Here is a 15842-nt window from a genome sequence, read left to right as displayed (position 1 = left end):
GGAAACGTGAATGCGAATGCCACTGCGACTGCGATTGCGGACGGGCTACAACTGTCAAATGTCTAGCATTGCGGCCAGTTGCGTTTTGCACTCGTTTCGCTGTGGAATGGCTCTGCCGGGTGGCATCGGAACACTACCAACCAAATGGGTAATACTCACAGCGACCACAGGTGACAAAAAGGTGCGAAAATTCCATCAATAGCTCATCCGTACATATCTCTCTATTGAAATGCATAGCTGCAATAACGGTATCTCTATATGCATAGAAAAATATCCATCCATATCCATCGGAGAACTGTGAATTAATATATATTAGAAATTCTTGAAGGATATATATTGTAGTGAATTGAATATTTAAAATTTACCAATTTTACAATACATTTGAGTTGCTCTTTATTTTCATATAATTTAAAAAAATTTCCAATCAAAATGCAAATCCACATCACAGTTCTCCTTCACTTCTAATATCTAATAGTAATAAGTTCCGATAGTTAACTACAATGCTATCAGCTTATTGCACTTCTGTCGGCAAACAAATTCACTTTTCTTACACGCGAAGAACTCTTATCCACATACATTGTATGACATGTTAAAGTCCGTTCTCCCATCTCTTTCAGAATGCACCGTTATCAAAGTGCATTTGTTCTTCAATGACGATCCATCGCACATCCACTTGCTCGCTCGCTCACTCTCACTCTTACACGCTCACTTGGTGGCAAAGCTTTTATGTCAACTTGTAACACTGATGTGCTTAGCCAACGCTCACACGCACGCACACATACATACACATACCATTCACTCTCAAGTGGGCAGGGAGAGAGTGAGCTTTTGTGCGCTCTGCGCCCTCAAACCAAACACAAACGCTCGGCAGTGAGTCTCAGTGCAATTCGGGACTGGGCGAAGTGCGTACGCTGTTAACGGTTGTTTTTGGTTAATGTTGCTTCGTTTTATTTTTTTTGGCGCACTCAGCTCGGCTCGTGGAATCGAATTTGGTATCGGCATCGGTGCGGGTGACGCGTGTCGTGTCTCAATTTTTAGATTTTGAAAGAATTGCCCAAACAGCTGCACAGAACGCAACTTTCTATTTGTCGTTTCGTTTTCGATAAAGCACAAAAACTGATATCGCTTGGATTTGAAATCTATGAAGTGCCAAATTATATGGAATATTACATGCATGCAAAATAAAACCCAATTCATTGCACTGTGTTGAACTTTTCTATATTGCATTCTCACAGTCGCTATCTCACTCTCAATCTCCCTCTCTGTTCCCCTACGCTGTGTTTTGTTTCTTCGTCAGCGACGCACCGTTTTCGTAGTTGTTGTTGTTGCTAGCGGCATTTTGTGTGGACTCTTGTTGTTGTTGTTATTTTTTTTTTGTGTTCATTTGTTTTGCTTTCGATTTTCAACCGGTAAAGAATAAAGGGAATATCAACATGGAAACGGTAAGTGAAAGAAAGACTCAAGACCGGTTGGCGCGTTAGCTTAAAGGTCATTCCCCAATTTTTGTGAAATATATATGTATGTATATTTACATATTTATATCTATATGCACATACACATACATATATATCAGTCTGAACCGCGTCCGTTTCAAAGTTCAAAATTGTGATAAAGTTTTTTTGACGTTCGTTGCGTAAAAGTTTAAAGTCCCCCCCGTAGAGACCGCTTGTCATACTGGCCCATTGAGAAGGCGTTAAAAGGCTTTTGTATTTATTTAAAAAAAAAAATATGCAAGATAAGTCTTAGCAGTTTAGCCGGCGTATTAGCGAGCTTTGCCTTCTTTAGCGTTAGTATAGTTGTGTTAATGCAAAACAGATTTATTATGTGAGCTGTTTCTTATTAGCTTTATGTATATTCCTTCAAATTATAATCTAATGTATTCGTATTAATGTCAAATCAATTACTAATTAGTAAACAGAATCGGAAAACAGTTTTGCAATGAATAATTTATAGCATTAAATTAATTAGGGACCAGAACGAATCGAAAGAAACATATTTAAGAAATGTGCAAATTGTCTAAAATGGCATAATTTTGGATAAAATAAAATCTAATAAATGTTTAATTAAAATTAGTTTCTTATATTTAAAAAAAAAAAAAAAAAAAAAAAAATCGGTCTACTAAATACTCAATATATTAAAAATTTCTTGAAAATTAAAAATAACTATATATTTCATAAAATTGCATTTGATTTGTTAACTAACCTTCAATTTTTAAAGGTCTTTTGTTAGCTTTATTCACGTAAACAATTATTGGGATCTATGTATAATATTTACGGAAGGCTTTAACCAAAATACCCAAAAAAATTCGCAACATTGTTAGTCTAGCAAAAATGTGTTGATTTATATCAAATGCCTGTCACATTTAGAGATAAAACACAACATTATCTAACGGATGCGCTACAACAAAAAAGAAAATAAATAAATAAATAATAATAAATATTTTATTACAGACGGATAACTACAGATTCGGCGTAGTAGACTATATCGTATTTCTGGGCATGATTGTGCTGTCCACTGGAACGGGCATTTATTTCGGCTGCTATAAGTAAGATTTATTTAGTGTAATACTTGCCCATTTAGTGAAATGAGTATATTGGTTTTGTCTCTATTAGAGGGAAACCTCAAATTTAATTATAACATCTACTTTCAATTTAAATTCATTTAGTTCTCTTTTTGAGCGAGTATCATAAAGTTGACTCCACCCGACTCTATTTTCTTTTAGAAAATCTAAGAAAACTATTGAGGAAGTGGAGCCTAGTTTGCCCGACAGCGTTGACAAGCCTCGTAAACAGGACTTTGGCTCGGCTAAGATGAGCGAATATTTGCTCGGATCGCGCCAATTGAAAGTTTTTCCTGTTGCCATGAGTCTAATAGCCAGGTAACTGCGATATATGCATAGATATATGTGTGTATATAACACTATCTATAATTTATCTCTCTTATCTGCAGCTATGTATCGGGCGTCACAATACTGGGCACCACGTCGGAGATATATAATTATGGCACGCAATACTGGTTTATAGCAATAGCCATTCTGTTACAAGGCGTAGCTGTCGCCTACATATATATACCAGTTTTTACGGTACTGCAAGTCGGCTCGTCCTATGAGGTATGTGCATACATATATCTATATCTCTGTCCGAATCATAAACTTTATAGACAGCGTATAAAATAATCTGTTAAGTCGAATCACAGTCACAAACGATAAGAAAGTGTAACCCGACTCTTGGCACTTAATTAGTGATACTACGAACAAAGTCTTTTGATTGGGCATACTTCTTGTATTAGGTCAATATAAATATTTATAATATCCCATTTCTCATAGTTGAAGTAGTATAAAATATAAGCATAGGTATAAATAGAACTAGAAGATAAAGTATAAGTATGACAATAAGCATGAGTATAAATATAAGTAGTTGTGGGTTATCATACAGATCTTATCAAATATTTATGTTTAATTCTTGTTTACCTAGTATTAGATTTATTGGTTATGTTTTTAGTATTGTTTATTAATAGTACATTTATTTTTGTATATTTATGTAAAGCAAATCTATTTTTATCATTTGAGTTTTATACTCAAAGTTATTTAGTTAAATAGTTAAATTTTTCATCACATCAAAACAGTTCGACTTGCAATTTTAATACTCATTAATGAGGCAAACCGAGTATATTGGTTCTATGCAATGGCCCCCAATTGCTTTGTCGTGTAAAATTGAAGACTTCGAAGAAACGCTGTTTCAGAGTTCTTAACTTTAACAGTGAAATATTTACAGACTCCCTCTGAGACTGTTTTTTTTTCGACCTTAAACGAGTATTATGCAGTCGCTGTTGGTTAGTGCAACATTCCTTACTGATTTTCACTTGATTTGTCATTGTGCATTGAAACCTTATGCTTGGCCAATTTGTAACCCAAGTCGAGAAATTGTCGGACACATTTTAATTAAGGCAAAGACTTGAGCAAATGTTGCTCCGAAATGGACTTTGCACGCTCCACTTGGAATTATTATTTGTTTTTTATTTTTTGCTCATAGATGAGAGAGATTCTCTCTCTCTCTCTCGCATACACTCAATTATATATTATAACTGCTGTTCGAGTCGCTGTGTATTGGGTTAGGATAATTACTTCCCGGTTTTTGTCCGAGGCAACTGGTTCAAGGTTGCGTGTTTTATGAATTTTCATCTTACTTGGCATGAGTATGTATTTGACTTAAAGGGTTTATTGTATGCTATTAGCTACTGAAGGCTTATAATTAGTTAGATTCACTAATGCCAATGAGCAATAGGATAGCTACTATATCTACTTTTAATAACAGGCATTATGCGAATTTGTCACGAATGAACTGGAGACATTTACTATAGGGGAGATGTGGATTATCTCAAACTTTTTTTTATAAAAACTAAGATCTTACCCAAGTATTCAAATATATATAGATTTTATATATATATATACATATTTATTTATTCTATTTTTAGTACTTGGAAATGCGCTTCCATTCGGTGATACGCAGCATAGCTTCATTTATGTTCATTCTGGACGAGGTGAGTACAGCTGAGCAAATCATCCAATATTTATGACTCATATGACTCATCTCTTCTCAGATACTCTTTCTGCCTTTCATTGTATATGTGCCCGCTATTGCATTGAATCAAGGTAAGTAATTTCTCAGTAGCTTATCTCAAGCAAATATCATATTTGAACACTCTCTCGATCTCTCCTCACAGTCTCCGGCATCAATTTACATGTGATATCATCGGTGATTGTGATCGTGTGCGTCTTCTATACCTTTGTTGGAGGGATCAAGGCCGTCGTCCACACGGATGCCTGGCAGACGCTGGTCATGTTCCTCTCGGTGCTCGCTGTGGCTATCCTGGGCACGTTCTACGCCAACGGAATCGACAAGTTGTTCGACGATGCTGCCAAGGGTGAACGCCTAATCTTCACCAATATCAATCCATCGCCCTATGTCCGCCACACGGTGTGGAGCGTGCTCATTGGCGGTTTCTCGTATTGGACCTCCTTCAATGCGGTCAACCAGACCATGGTGCAGCGCTATATGTCGCTGCCGTCGCTGAAGCAGGCCCGCGCCTCGATGGCCATATTCACGATTGGCGTGGCTGCCTTCGTCTCCGTTTGCTGCTACGTGGGTCTGCTGATCTTCGAGAAGTACCAGGACTGTGATCCGCTCACTGCAGGCCTCATCACGCACGACGATCAGCTGCTGCCGCTGTACGTGGTGCAGAGTGTGGGGCATCTCTCTGGCATGGCTGGTCTCTTCATTGCGGGCATCTTTGGCGCCGCCTTGAGCTCACTGTCTGTGGTGCTCAACTCCACGTCGCTGGTCATATTGGAGGACATTGTGCGGGGCTGCTTCAAGATTCAGCCCAGTGAACGCGCCTCTACAATCTTGGTCAAGGGCAGCATTCTAGTTCTGGGCGTGATTGCCCTGTCCCTGGTTCTAGTGCTGGAGCACTTGAGTGGCGTCCTGAGCATCTGCACCTCCATGACGGCCATTGCGGCGGGCACCACCTTTGGCCTCTTCACCCTGGGCATGCTCGTGCCGTGGGCGAACAACGTGGGCACAGCGGTTGGTGGCATCGTGGGTGCCTTGCTGGCCGGCTGGATATCCTTTGGCACCCAATTCACCATTGCAGCGGGTCAGCTCAACTCGCAGAAGCTCAACGTATCCGTGGAGCAGTGTACGACGAATGTAACGCTGCCGGAACACAACTGGGTGAATGAGGAGGATGTGTTTCCACTCTATCGTCTCTCGTATCACTGGATTAACCCAATCGGCGTGGCCACAGTCATTGTGGTCGGCTCCATTGTCTCGCTGCTTACGAAGCCCACGGACGTGAAGACGCTCGACGCGGACCTCATATCGCCAGTCCTCCATCGATTCCTGCCCAAGGAGTGTTTCGTCAGCCGCCAGCAGCAGCAGACGAATCTGCTGAATCGCACATGAATACAAAGTAGAACCAGGTGCCTAAGCCAACTAAGTTAACTACAAAACGAATTCCTAAACCAACGGGAGTCGCAGCTTCCACTACATTCTATAAGTTAGTTTAACTTGAGCCTAATCTTAGTTTAGTAAGTAGTACAAATTTGCAGAAGGGCGCACACACACTTATACATGTATACACACACACACACACCCATTCACACACAGGTACAGGAATTTATGAATCTGTAGCTTTATTGAAAACTAATTTTCTTTTAGTTTATGTTGAATTCCAGTTAAATTGTATTTTCTTTTGGCATTTTTGTTTGTTTGTTATTCAAGCATTATGTCTGTGATAAAAGGATTAATATCTAACTAAATAAATTAATAAATATATTATATATGTAGGTATATATCAAGTTTGCCATTGCCAGTGATATGAGAGTCAGTGATTGAGCGCGTATTCTACAATTTAAACAACAATTTAATTTAAGCCTCTACACTTTGGCAAAGAATCACAAAACCATGAACATTTCATACTCCAGTTAATGTTGCTTCAAATGGGCTGTCTCCGATGTCGTTAGCCTCCGGCTGCACCAATACTTTTTTAACTGGCAGGCGACGAGCACCAAACACGCAATGCCCGCACTTAAGTAGCTATTGATTACGAATTGCTGTGGCAACATTTTGCATCTGCTGACCGCATAGTCATCAGGCGTAATGGTGGCCTGAAAGCAAGGGCAGTTCGGCATTAGTCTTGGAGGAGTTAGAACTGACTGTAAGGGCTTACCAGCATAAAACTGGGATTAACATTATTGCGCCAGCTAAAGGAAGACACCGTATACTCGTCAATGCCCAATCGGTTGATGTTGTGGCAGTAGTAGTGCGAATGCCCGGCAAAGGCGAGCCTCGGCTTTAGCAATTGGCCTATCGTGTCGGTCGCCTCTTTAGAGAGGACATGATACCGCTCTCTGAAGGCTTCAATGTGTGGCGCATCGTGCTCCCGACACACCTTGTCCGATATCCGATACGTGGGGAAGTGCTGCATTATTATCGGCTGGCTATATGGATGACGACGCGTGCGTGCACACTCCGCCACATGCGGATGCTGCATGCAGAACAGAGTATTCGATATAGTCTTCAGCGCTTGCTCTGCCTCATTGCAAAACATGCAGCCGTCGGCCTCCATGGCCATGGAATTGATCATAACAAAGTGTATTTGTTTAATGGTGTACAAGTGCACCATGGAGTAGTTTAAATAGTGCTCGAAGCGCGACGTAAAGAAGGGATGCATCCTGTCGAGATCAAGATGGACATTAAAAGTCAAATGTGTCAACTTCCAGTCCATATGATTTACCTGTGGTGGAAGCCCACGTCGTGGTTGCCCACCACGCTAATTAGCGGTATGCCAGCAGGAAGATTAAACATTTGTAGATAGCGCATTACGTAGCTATCGAAGTGCTTGTCGTTGACCATGTCGCCTTCGTCGAATAGGTCGCCCAGCACAAAGACTACGTCCGGTTGTAGCAGCCTCGAGGCTGCCTGGAAAGAGCGTTTCATATGCCACTCCCTGTACAGCTTGTCCATCCAATGACCACGATGTGGGCCAAGCAAATGGGGATCGGCTATGACCATCGTTCGCAATGGATCATCCACATACTTCTTGCGGCGTATTTCGGGCCATTTGCAGTTTTGTAGCACGACAAAGTCGGCCACGTATTCGCAGAAGATTATCGCGCAGAGTACAATTACAAAACATGCGTAAATCCAACGCATATTCCTATAAAACACAATTGCTACCCGGCGATGTAAACAAACGCAAAAATGAAATGCAAGTAAAACCGCAGGGATGGCGAAAATAACGTGATACATTAACCAGGGGTGCAAGCCATTCAAGCGGCAACTTTTTAAAATAATGTTAAATTTTGAAAATTTTCCATAATTTGTGTTTTATTTTAATTATTTATTCAAAGCCTCTGATTTTTAAATCCGCATTTTAAATAATTTTAGAACATTTCAATACTTTACGCTTTTCAAAAATTCAACAAATTCCTCTAGGGATTATGTGAACTAGGGCTGTAGGCCATTTGGGTATTTTAAATCGATAAATCGATAATTGCGTTGGCTGGCGCATAACTGCAATTGAAACTGAAAATCCGATTTGACAATCCCATATAATAATTAAATGCAACTTATATTGTGTGCAGTTGTCAGATGTTCCATTAAATTAAGCAAAATCGACCACAGATATTCACTATATCGGAATGTGTTCCCCTTTAGAAGAGATCGTAGAAGTAGTTTAATCCTTGACCGAGCTCCCAAATGGAGATGCCAACGCCCAGCTGCTGAGCCAATTGGATGCGTTCATTGATTGAATAAAGCGTCGGATAAAACACAATGTGACGACCCGTTTCAGTTCTAGAGAATTAGTTTGATTAGGTTTAATAAGCAAGCGAAATAGATGACCACTCACCTTATTTCAAAAAAATTCTCCATATCGCGCTCATCATGGGTCAGGTGCTTCTTCACGTGCCTGAGCAGGTCCAGGTACGGACCGTATGTAATGGGGCCTCCGCCATCGGGCGTATAATCATTGCCATACATGTTCAAGCCCAGCAATATTTTAGCTCGCTTCACCTCCATATCTTGGCAACCATCAGGCACGATGTGCTCCACAGCCGAGCGCACCCAATAAAGAGGAGCGTTCGCGCCTGGACGCTGCACCGTGGAGTAATCATATGTCATCAGAGAGAAGGCATATATGTACTTGTACAGTTTGTCCATATGCTTCTCACCAAACAAATTTGGCATATCCTTGCGTTGCGGCGGAATCACTAGAATCAGTCGAATTTTTTGCTTCTGCAGCTCCTTGGCTGTAAGATCAGAGATTTATATATGAATATGGAATATTATAGAATAGAGGGTAATTGTATGCACCCATTTGCAGCACCAAGGTGTAGAGTATCTTGTCATCTATGCGCCCCGCCAGCTGCGACCACACCTCCAGAACCAAGCCATCGAATCCATGTTGCTTACACACTCGGATCAGCATTTCATTTAACTCTGTTCGCTCCTTCGCATCGCTCAGCAACAGCTTTATGTCTCGATCCGTAAAGTGATCAAAGATGATGCGAGGGAAGACTAGAGAAAATATTCAAGGAGATGGACAAATGAGTAGGTCTTCATGACAGACGGATTATCATTAGTTTTACATTTTACAGTGCGCAGATGCTGTTGTTGCTGCACTTTGCCCTTGCGCCGTACATCATTTATCCAGCCAGCATCGATGTCGTGGTCGCCAGCTATTGCATATTCATCCCCACGTTTCACGATTTGTAGCCAGACTGGTGAGATGATATCAAATTTTTTGGCGAAGATTTTGGCTATATCATAACCATGCGAGTTCCACTGCAGGAAAATGAATAATTAGTCAAGGTAGTTTCTAGCTGAAGGTGTCCAATACTTGCCGGCGTCACGTAGCCCAGCACAGTGCCATTGAAGCGACGCAGCGCCGTGTCCTTGTAGTAGCCTTCATGATGGATTAGTATATCCTTTGCCAGGGGCTCCGGTGACACCAAGTTCAGGGTAAACACATCGTTGTCCTGCGGACCACGTAGAAATTTCGAGTCACGTTTGTTCTTGTTTTTGCTGTCGGGCGTCAAGGTGCATAGCACGTATTGGCTACCTAAGAGAATGCACCAAATAATTTGGGCATTGATTGTTCGCATTTTCTTGTAGCAGGTCTGAGGAACACCTGGATGCACACAGAAATCAATTAGAAATAATAGGATGGACTAGCATGAGCGTACACTGCAGCCAATAGATGTATTTTGCTCTTATTTTACAATTTTATCAGCAGCGTTGTTAATCAATTTCATTTTATCACATTAGAAACAAACACGTACCCAGCAAAACCAAAACACCGGCACATACAAAGCTCTTTTCGCTAGCGATAACCATTTGCTATCGATAACATGGGCAAAGATATTTTCACTGTAATTCATTTGAGTCGTTATCGTTGAATGCAATTTTAATATTTATATTAACAATGTGCTCGTCAGATATATATAAATATATGTCTATGTAAATTTTAACTAAATTTCTTTCCTGCACATAGTAAGAACAGTCTCTCTCCAATTTAATGCAAAGGAAATAAATGATTCGAATTTTAGCAAACCAGTTAACGTATAAAAAGGCGCGCATTTTAAACGTATGCATGCAGTTGTATACATATGTATATATTTATATATAATTATATTTAAAAGTTTACATTGTATAAATTAGAGGGGGGATTATCAACATAATGCTGTCTAGCTTAACATCCAAAATTAAATTAAACTTATTGCATAGACTAACAAAAGAAACTACGTACAATCAATTAGCCAAAAACTAATTATCACTTTAAAAAATGAAAAAAATTGATTTAAAAAATAATTAAAATTATTAAATTAGCTCTAGGTGTGTGTGTATATGTGTGTGTGTATGGGTGTGGGTGTGGGTGTGTATACAACTATCATAATTGTTAATCATAATCATTTAGCATATTTTGTATAATGTATAAGTATTTGTATATATTCAGACAAATACACGCATTAGATCGCTGCCCGCCGAATTGCTGCCCGGCGTGGAACTGTTGCTCTTCCACGGATTGTTGCTGCTGCCGCCATTGCCGCCCACAGGCGCTGCTGTTGCTGTTGCAGTCAGTTGAATGTTGCTGCTGTCGGACAAGGTGCGCAACAGCTGCTTCTTCAGCAACTGTTGCTGCGGACTGCCAATGGCATTGTTGTTGCTGTGGCTGCTGTTGTTGCTGTGGCCGTGCAGCTGCAGCGGTAAATGCATGGGCCGCTGGCGCTTAAACGGGCGATTGTTGCTGACGCCGCCGCCGCCAATAGGCAAATGTCGATGCTGTCGCGTGGCGAGCAACTTGCGCCGTTTCTCATAGAAACTGTGCATGCGCTTGTTCTCCTCCTGCTGCTGCTGTTGCAGCTGTTGCTCGCTAGCTTCGCTATAGTCCGTCTTATCTTTCTCCTTTTCCTTCTCCGGCTTCAGTTTGCCCGCCAGCAACTCCTGCAGGCGCTTCACTGTCATGTTGCCAGCGCTGTTGCTGTGGCTGCTGCCGTTGCTCAGTTTACTGAGCAACGCCCGCTTGTTGCATCGCAGTCGCTCCTGTGCTATGACGCTGCATCTCTGGGCATAGATTGTCTTGCCCTGACCGGCAGCGACGCGTGGCAGCAACAGCTGCTGCGAGCCATTGCTGCTGCCGTTGCAATTGACAGTTGGCGGCGGAGGCGGGGCACGCGCCAAGGTGCCCACGACGCCACTGCTGCCATTGAGCGAGAGCAAACTGTTGTTGGCCTTGCGAGTAGTTAGGAGATTCTTGCGCAACGTGGCGCCCATGCCATTGGGCAGCTTCACCAGACCGAAGGTGTTCATGGCCAGGGGGCGGGGTGGCCCCGAGTATAGTGTCATATTAAAGTACGTTGAATCCTCGTGGTATTTGGCGTTGGCCAATTGGCGATGTGGCTGGGCGTGCAACACGCCCTCAAAGTGGTTGAACCCGTTGCTGTTGCCACCCGTTGGTTGTAGTGGTTGTTGTTGTTGATGTTGTTGTTGTGGCTGGTTGTTCTCCAGCTTGACAGTCTTTGTGTGGTTGTTGGCATCCCCGCTAACAGTCTCCAATTTACTAAAATCAAATTCGCCCAGCTCATCGTACATCATCTGATTGCCGCCGCTGCCGCCGACATTGACGCCCTCCTGCAGCACGTTCACGTCGACATTGTCGTAGCCCGCCTGGGTGAGAAACTCGGCTATGACCTGCTGCTGGCTCTGCTGATCCAGGACAGACACCTGGTTATTGTCGGTAATCTCATAGATAATACTGGGCAGCATCAGTTGCTCGTCGCCGGCCACCTGCGTCGTCTCCTCCACATCGTCCGTCAGCGAGGGCACATTGTAGACACTGAATTGCGCTGTTGCCTCTGCCTGCAGTTCCTCCTGCTTCAGCTGCTGCTGTTGCTGCTGCTGCTGGTCTGCCTGCTCAAGCATTTGCTGCTGCTGATAGATCAGCTGCTGCAGCTGCATTGCATCCATGGCAGACAGTTGTGTCTGCTGGGGCTCCTCAGTGTACACCTGTTGCCCATGCTGCTGCTGCTGCTGCTGCTGTTGGTAGAGTGCTGCTGCATATTCCGCTGCATCGGCTTGAATTGTGCCGTCGTCAAAGCGCAAACGTTTCGTATTCGGCTCCAGCTGATCCGCTGACAACTGTTGCTGCTGCTGTTGTTGCTGCTGCTGTTGGGATGTGTCTAGAGCGCTCTCGTCGAAGGGCAGGTCCGACTCGACAGTGTTTAGGATTTCATTGATGAACTTGCTGTCGAGCATGTCCAGAGTCAGCGAAATGGAATTATCATCGGATGCGTTCTGCATAAGGGGCAGTGCCTCCTCGGTGGCGGCTGAGAGGTCGACTTGATGGCGCTGCTGCAGCTGCTCCACATTCACCTGGCCAGTGATGGAGGAGACTGCCTGATCCAGTTCGCTCAGCTGTTGCTGCTCGTAGAGTGGCGCTAGTTGCTTCTCCTTGGCAGGTTTGCTGCGATGATGGGATGTGGCTTCGCCTGATCCGGTCGCTTTCAGCTGCAAAGATTTGGGGCAAGTGCATTAAATGTTACATGTTACTCGTATACCTATGTGCCATACCTTCTTCTTGCTGGGCTGATGCTGCTGCTGCTGCTCGTCCAGCATGTTGTTGGCGGGTGAGTAGTTGATGCCGTGCTCGTTGCCGTTGCCATTGCCAGCAACTGTTGCCGGCGTCGGCGGCAGCGAGCACGAAGAATTCGATGACGAGGAGAAGACTGTTATAGCGGGCTGTGCGCCGGCTGCTGGCAGCTCCTCCTTGACGGCAGCAACAGTTGCTGCTGCAACGGGTGCCGGTGCTGTGGCAGCGGTGGCTATGGCACTGCTCTTCTTAGAGCCACCCACCTTAGTGTGGTGCACATCCGAGTGGTGGCGATTCTTGGATGACTTGGAACGGGAGCGACCAGTGCTGCTGCTGTTGCTGCTGCTGCTGCCGGTCTTTGAGGAACTGCTACTCTTGCTGCTGCTGCTTTTATGACGCGACGACGACGAAGACGAGGCCGAACTGATATTGGTGTTATTACTATTATTGATAGCTGCCAGAGAGCTGCTGGAGCCGTTCGAGCAGCTGGACATGGTCGCCGACAGCGTGTCCGTGGGTGAGCCCAACAGCTCGCCATCTTGGCTGCTGTCGGCGACGGCAGCAACAGTTGCCGCCGTCGCTCCGGCGGCGCTACTGCTCAGCTTGTTGGGTGCCGCATCCCAGATGCTGGGATGCTGCAGTGCGATGTGATTGTTGAAACCGGCCTTGGTGTAGCTGCCATTGCAAGCGTTGCACACGACAATGTCACGTGCCGCCAGCTTCGGCACCATGTCATAGTAGGCCATGTCGGAGGCATTCAGACGCTGCACCTGCACCACATGCGGAGCAGCAGAGCCGCCGGCAGACGAGGCCTTGTTGTTGCCGCGCAGGTGTGTCTTCTCCGCTGCGCGTAGCTGCTTGATCACCTTATCCAGGTCGAAGACCTGCTGCCACTTCTGGCCCTGCATGCTGCTCAGCGAAGGCGCTCGCATGTTGCCCAGCTGAGCGGCAGCTGCAGCAGCGCCACCAATTGAATCCGACTTAGAGGAGGAGTTGGTCATGCCGGCTGCTGCAGCTGCAGTGGCTCCAGTTGTTGTTGTTGCTATCGTTGTTGGTTGGGACTTGGCGTGTTTGCCGTTGCCTTGCTCCGTGTAGATTAAAGCTGCAGCCACATCACTCATGGGCATGTTTGATTGCTCTCCTTGCTGTGCCTGGCAGTGAGTGAATGATGCGAATGCAATGGTGGAAGCTGCTAACGGCCAATGTTGATGAGGAGGTTAACAGAGTTAGCTAGGCGACGCGAGTGGCATTGTCTGAAAAAAGAAATGGGAAAAATAAACAAAACTTTATTCGTGTTATCAATAACAATAGTTGCGCAGTGCATGCAAAACTGTGCTGCCGCTGAATGTTGCGACACATGCTGCTCGAGACGAACAGCTGAGCGCTGCTGTCACTGCAAACGCGAAGCCAGCAGGTTGGCAGCCCTGGTACCACAAACACATATGCAAATTATGCCATCTTGCTCGCACACACGCACACACACACTCACCCGTCCACAAAAAAAAAACAAAGCCCGTTTAAAAAACAATGCACACAATAAATTCGACACTTTTCCCACAGCGTTCGTTCATTTAGTTGAAAAGCTCTGATTTTCACTTACATGTGCGTTATTGTTAACACAATTCCATTGTGTTCACTCGGCTTGCTGTTTAGCCAATTTTCATTCGCCTTGCCGTCGCCAGAGTTGTCAGACTGTTTTGCTCGTCAAAATGAAAAGAAATCTGCATTTGCGTAGTGATTCGATTGTTGTATATGTGGTTTTGACAGCAACTTTCAAAAGTTGAAATAATGAATACTCCCAATGTTTTACTTCAAATGGTTTCCAAATGGAGCAGAATTGGTCACTCACAAGTTCAGCTGCAGTGCAGCCATAGTTTAGCAAACCGATAACTAATAATCGATAGATGGCGCGCTATTTGAACTGGTGTGAATAGATAAAAACTTCATTTGTTCAAGCATTTTTTATTTACTGTAACCACTTAAGTTAATCAATTAATTTACACACAATGGAGTGAATTGTACAGCAGACTCTATGGGCAAATGAATAAGTATGAACTAATCTTCAGCTTTTGCACGTGAGTATATAGTAAATAACTACTATTCTGTCTAGTTCTGCTTAAGCAGTTTTCGCTGCAGCAGTTGAAATTCCGGCGCCCAAACAATATTGTTGACAAATTCACCCAGGAAGTAGCAGATTACACTCAAAGCCACCAGTCCAGCAAACATCACAGCACGCAGAGGTATGGGCAAGATCTCAAGCAGGGGGTAAACCCACTGACCACTAAAGTAGCGCACAATGTTCACCCAAATAACATAGAGAATCATAAAGGCTACGTTGCCAGTTACGCCGGCCAGACGACTGGGATATCGCCGGAAGCAGGTGAACATATCCATGATGGCCAGAAGTGCAACGTTCGTGTGAACTACATGATTCAGCCAGCTGCAATGAGCCAGTTCAAGAATAGCAACAATTAAATAAACAATAAACATATGGTCACACTTACTTGGGGAATATTTCGTCCAAGACGGCGGGAAAAATGAGCTCACGATCATATAAATAAATAACCCAAAACGAGATGCACACATTATGCGCAATGGGAAATGCAAACGTGGCGAATATATAATCACGTAGCTGCCGTAAAAGAGACTTTGGCGCCACGGTCACCACATTACTGCCGAACAAATCATTTAACAACGCTACGGTGTGGTAAATGGCCTGCACGATAACATCTAGAAATGTGAGATACTTAAATTTGCCACCCCAGCGGGTTTTCAGCTCCTCCTCTTCATGCAATCCCTCCGGCCAATCCAATTTGAAGAGATAATAGTAAATGCCATAGCAGAATTGTGCAGCGGCCAGCAGGTGAACCAGGAAGCGCAGGTAGCTAAATGCACCACTCGTGTAGGCGTCGTTACACGTCTCCAGCCGCTCGGTATTCGCTTGAGCGGCTTCTCTTATAGCGTTCTGTTCGCGTATTTTCTTCTTACTTTTGGCCATAGTTTAAATAAATTAATTAACTATATACGAACGCGGCGTTTGCTGACGGTGCAGCTGATTGAGCTGCCAGGGCTGAAGCAGCGATATTGTGCTAACATTGTTTACAATAAACATAACATATGGTCACATGAAGCTGATTCGTAACTATTAAGTAGTTGGATCTGTATTTCTATTAATAGAATCGAAAATTATA

The 15842-nt window shown here is 43.8% G+C and overlaps 5 protein-coding genes across 9 annotated transcripts; 1 reads left to right on the top strand and 4 right to left on the bottom strand.

Moving 5' to 3' along the window:
* Nucleotides 1-10: 10 nt before the first annotated feature.
* SLC5A11 (Sodium/solute co-transporter-like 5A11) lies at nucleotides 11-6350 on the top strand. Of its 2 annotated transcripts, none has more exons than XM_018002058.2 (7): nucleotides 11-181; nucleotides 2451-2545; nucleotides 2723-2878; nucleotides 2950-3109; nucleotides 4474-4539; nucleotides 4600-4651; nucleotides 4723-6350. In XM_018002058.2, exons 1-7 carry the CDS (start codon nucleotides 11-13, stop codon nucleotides 5961-5963), a joined length of 1941 nt encoding a protein of 646 aa, XP_017857547.1. In that variant the 3' UTR covers nucleotides 5964-6350. The 2 variants fall into 2 exon arrangements, with proteins under 2 accessions (XP_017857547.1, XP_017857548.1); XM_018002059.2 differs by lacking the exon at nucleotides 11-181 and adding an exon at nucleotides 646-1442.
* PGAP5 (Per1-like protein PGAP5) lies at nucleotides 6177-7978 on the bottom strand. 2 transcript variants are annotated; one of them, XM_089463746.1, is made up of 4 exons: nucleotides 7297-7978; nucleotides 6730-7234; nucleotides 6480-6667; nucleotides 6177-6404 (listed from the first exon to the last, which is right to left on the bottom strand). In XM_089463746.1, exons 1-3 carry the CDS (start codon nucleotides 7809-7811, stop codon nucleotides 6485-6487), a joined length of 1203 nt encoding a protein of 400 aa, XP_089319872.1. In that variant the 5' UTR covers nucleotides 7812-7978; the 3' UTR covers nucleotides 6177-6404; nucleotides 6480-6484. The 2 variants fall into 2 exon arrangements, with proteins under 2 accessions (XP_089319872.1, XP_017857554.1); XM_018002065.2 differs by having other exon boundaries at nucleotides 6403-6667.
* A 136-nt stretch (nucleotides 7979-8114) lies between these two features.
* On the bottom strand, nucleotides 8115-9967 carry LOC108609443 (chitinase domain-containing protein 1). 2 transcript variants are annotated; one of them, XM_018001165.2, is made up of 6 exons: nucleotides 9845-9967; nucleotides 9407-9693; nucleotides 9152-9347; nucleotides 8877-9080; nucleotides 8413-8812; nucleotides 8115-8357 (listed from the first exon to the last, which is right to left on the bottom strand). In XM_018001165.2, the coding sequence occupies exons 1-6, from the start codon at nucleotides 9897-9899 to the stop codon at nucleotides 8216-8218; spliced, it is 1284 nt and encodes a 427-aa protein (XP_017856654.1). In that variant the 5' UTR covers nucleotides 9900-9967; the 3' UTR covers nucleotides 8115-8215. The 2 variants fall into 2 exon arrangements, with proteins under 2 accessions (XP_017856654.1, XP_089319871.1); XM_089463745.1 differs by lacking the exon at nucleotides 9845-9967 and adding an exon at nucleotides 9749-9768.
* A 174-nt stretch (nucleotides 9968-10141) lies between these two features.
* Nucleotides 10142-14403, bottom strand: Atxn7 (Ataxin 7). Of its 2 annotated transcripts, none has more exons than XM_089463740.1 (3): nucleotides 14252-14403; nucleotides 12633-13904; nucleotides 10142-12569 (listed from the first exon to the last, which is right to left on the bottom strand). In XM_089463740.1, the coding sequence occupies exons 2-3, from the start codon at nucleotides 13776-13778 to the stop codon at nucleotides 10515-10517; spliced, it is 3201 nt and encodes a 1066-aa protein (XP_089319866.1). In that variant the 5' UTR covers nucleotides 13779-13904; nucleotides 14252-14403; the 3' UTR covers nucleotides 10142-10514. The 2 variants fall into 2 exon arrangements, with proteins under 2 accessions (XP_089319866.1, XP_089319867.1); XM_089463741.1 differs by having other exon boundaries at nucleotides 14141-14283.
* Nucleotides 14404-14597: 194 nt separating this feature from the next.
* On the bottom strand, nucleotides 14598-15829 carry LOC108610158 (androgen-induced gene 1 protein). Its single transcript, XM_018002073.2, has 2 exons — nucleotides 15156-15829; nucleotides 14598-15091 (listed from the first exon to the last, which is right to left on the bottom strand). The coding sequence occupies exons 1-2, from the start codon at nucleotides 15647-15649 to the stop codon at nucleotides 14758-14760; spliced, it is 828 nt and encodes a 275-aa protein (XP_017857562.1). The 5' UTR covers nucleotides 15650-15829; the 3' UTR covers nucleotides 14598-14757.
* Between the last annotated feature and the right edge of the window lie 13 nt (nucleotides 15830-15842).

The sequence above is a fragment of the Drosophila arizonae genome, chromosome 3 (genome assembly GCF_054131065.1).
Source record: "Drosophila arizonae isolate 15081-1271.41 chromosome 3, UAZ_ARI_1.0, whole genome shotgun sequence".
NCBI lineage: Eukaryota > Metazoa > Arthropoda > Insecta > Diptera > Drosophilidae > Drosophila > Drosophila arizonae.
Note: the sequence above shows the minus strand (reverse complement) of the source record. Positions and strands in the feature narration are given on the sequence as shown.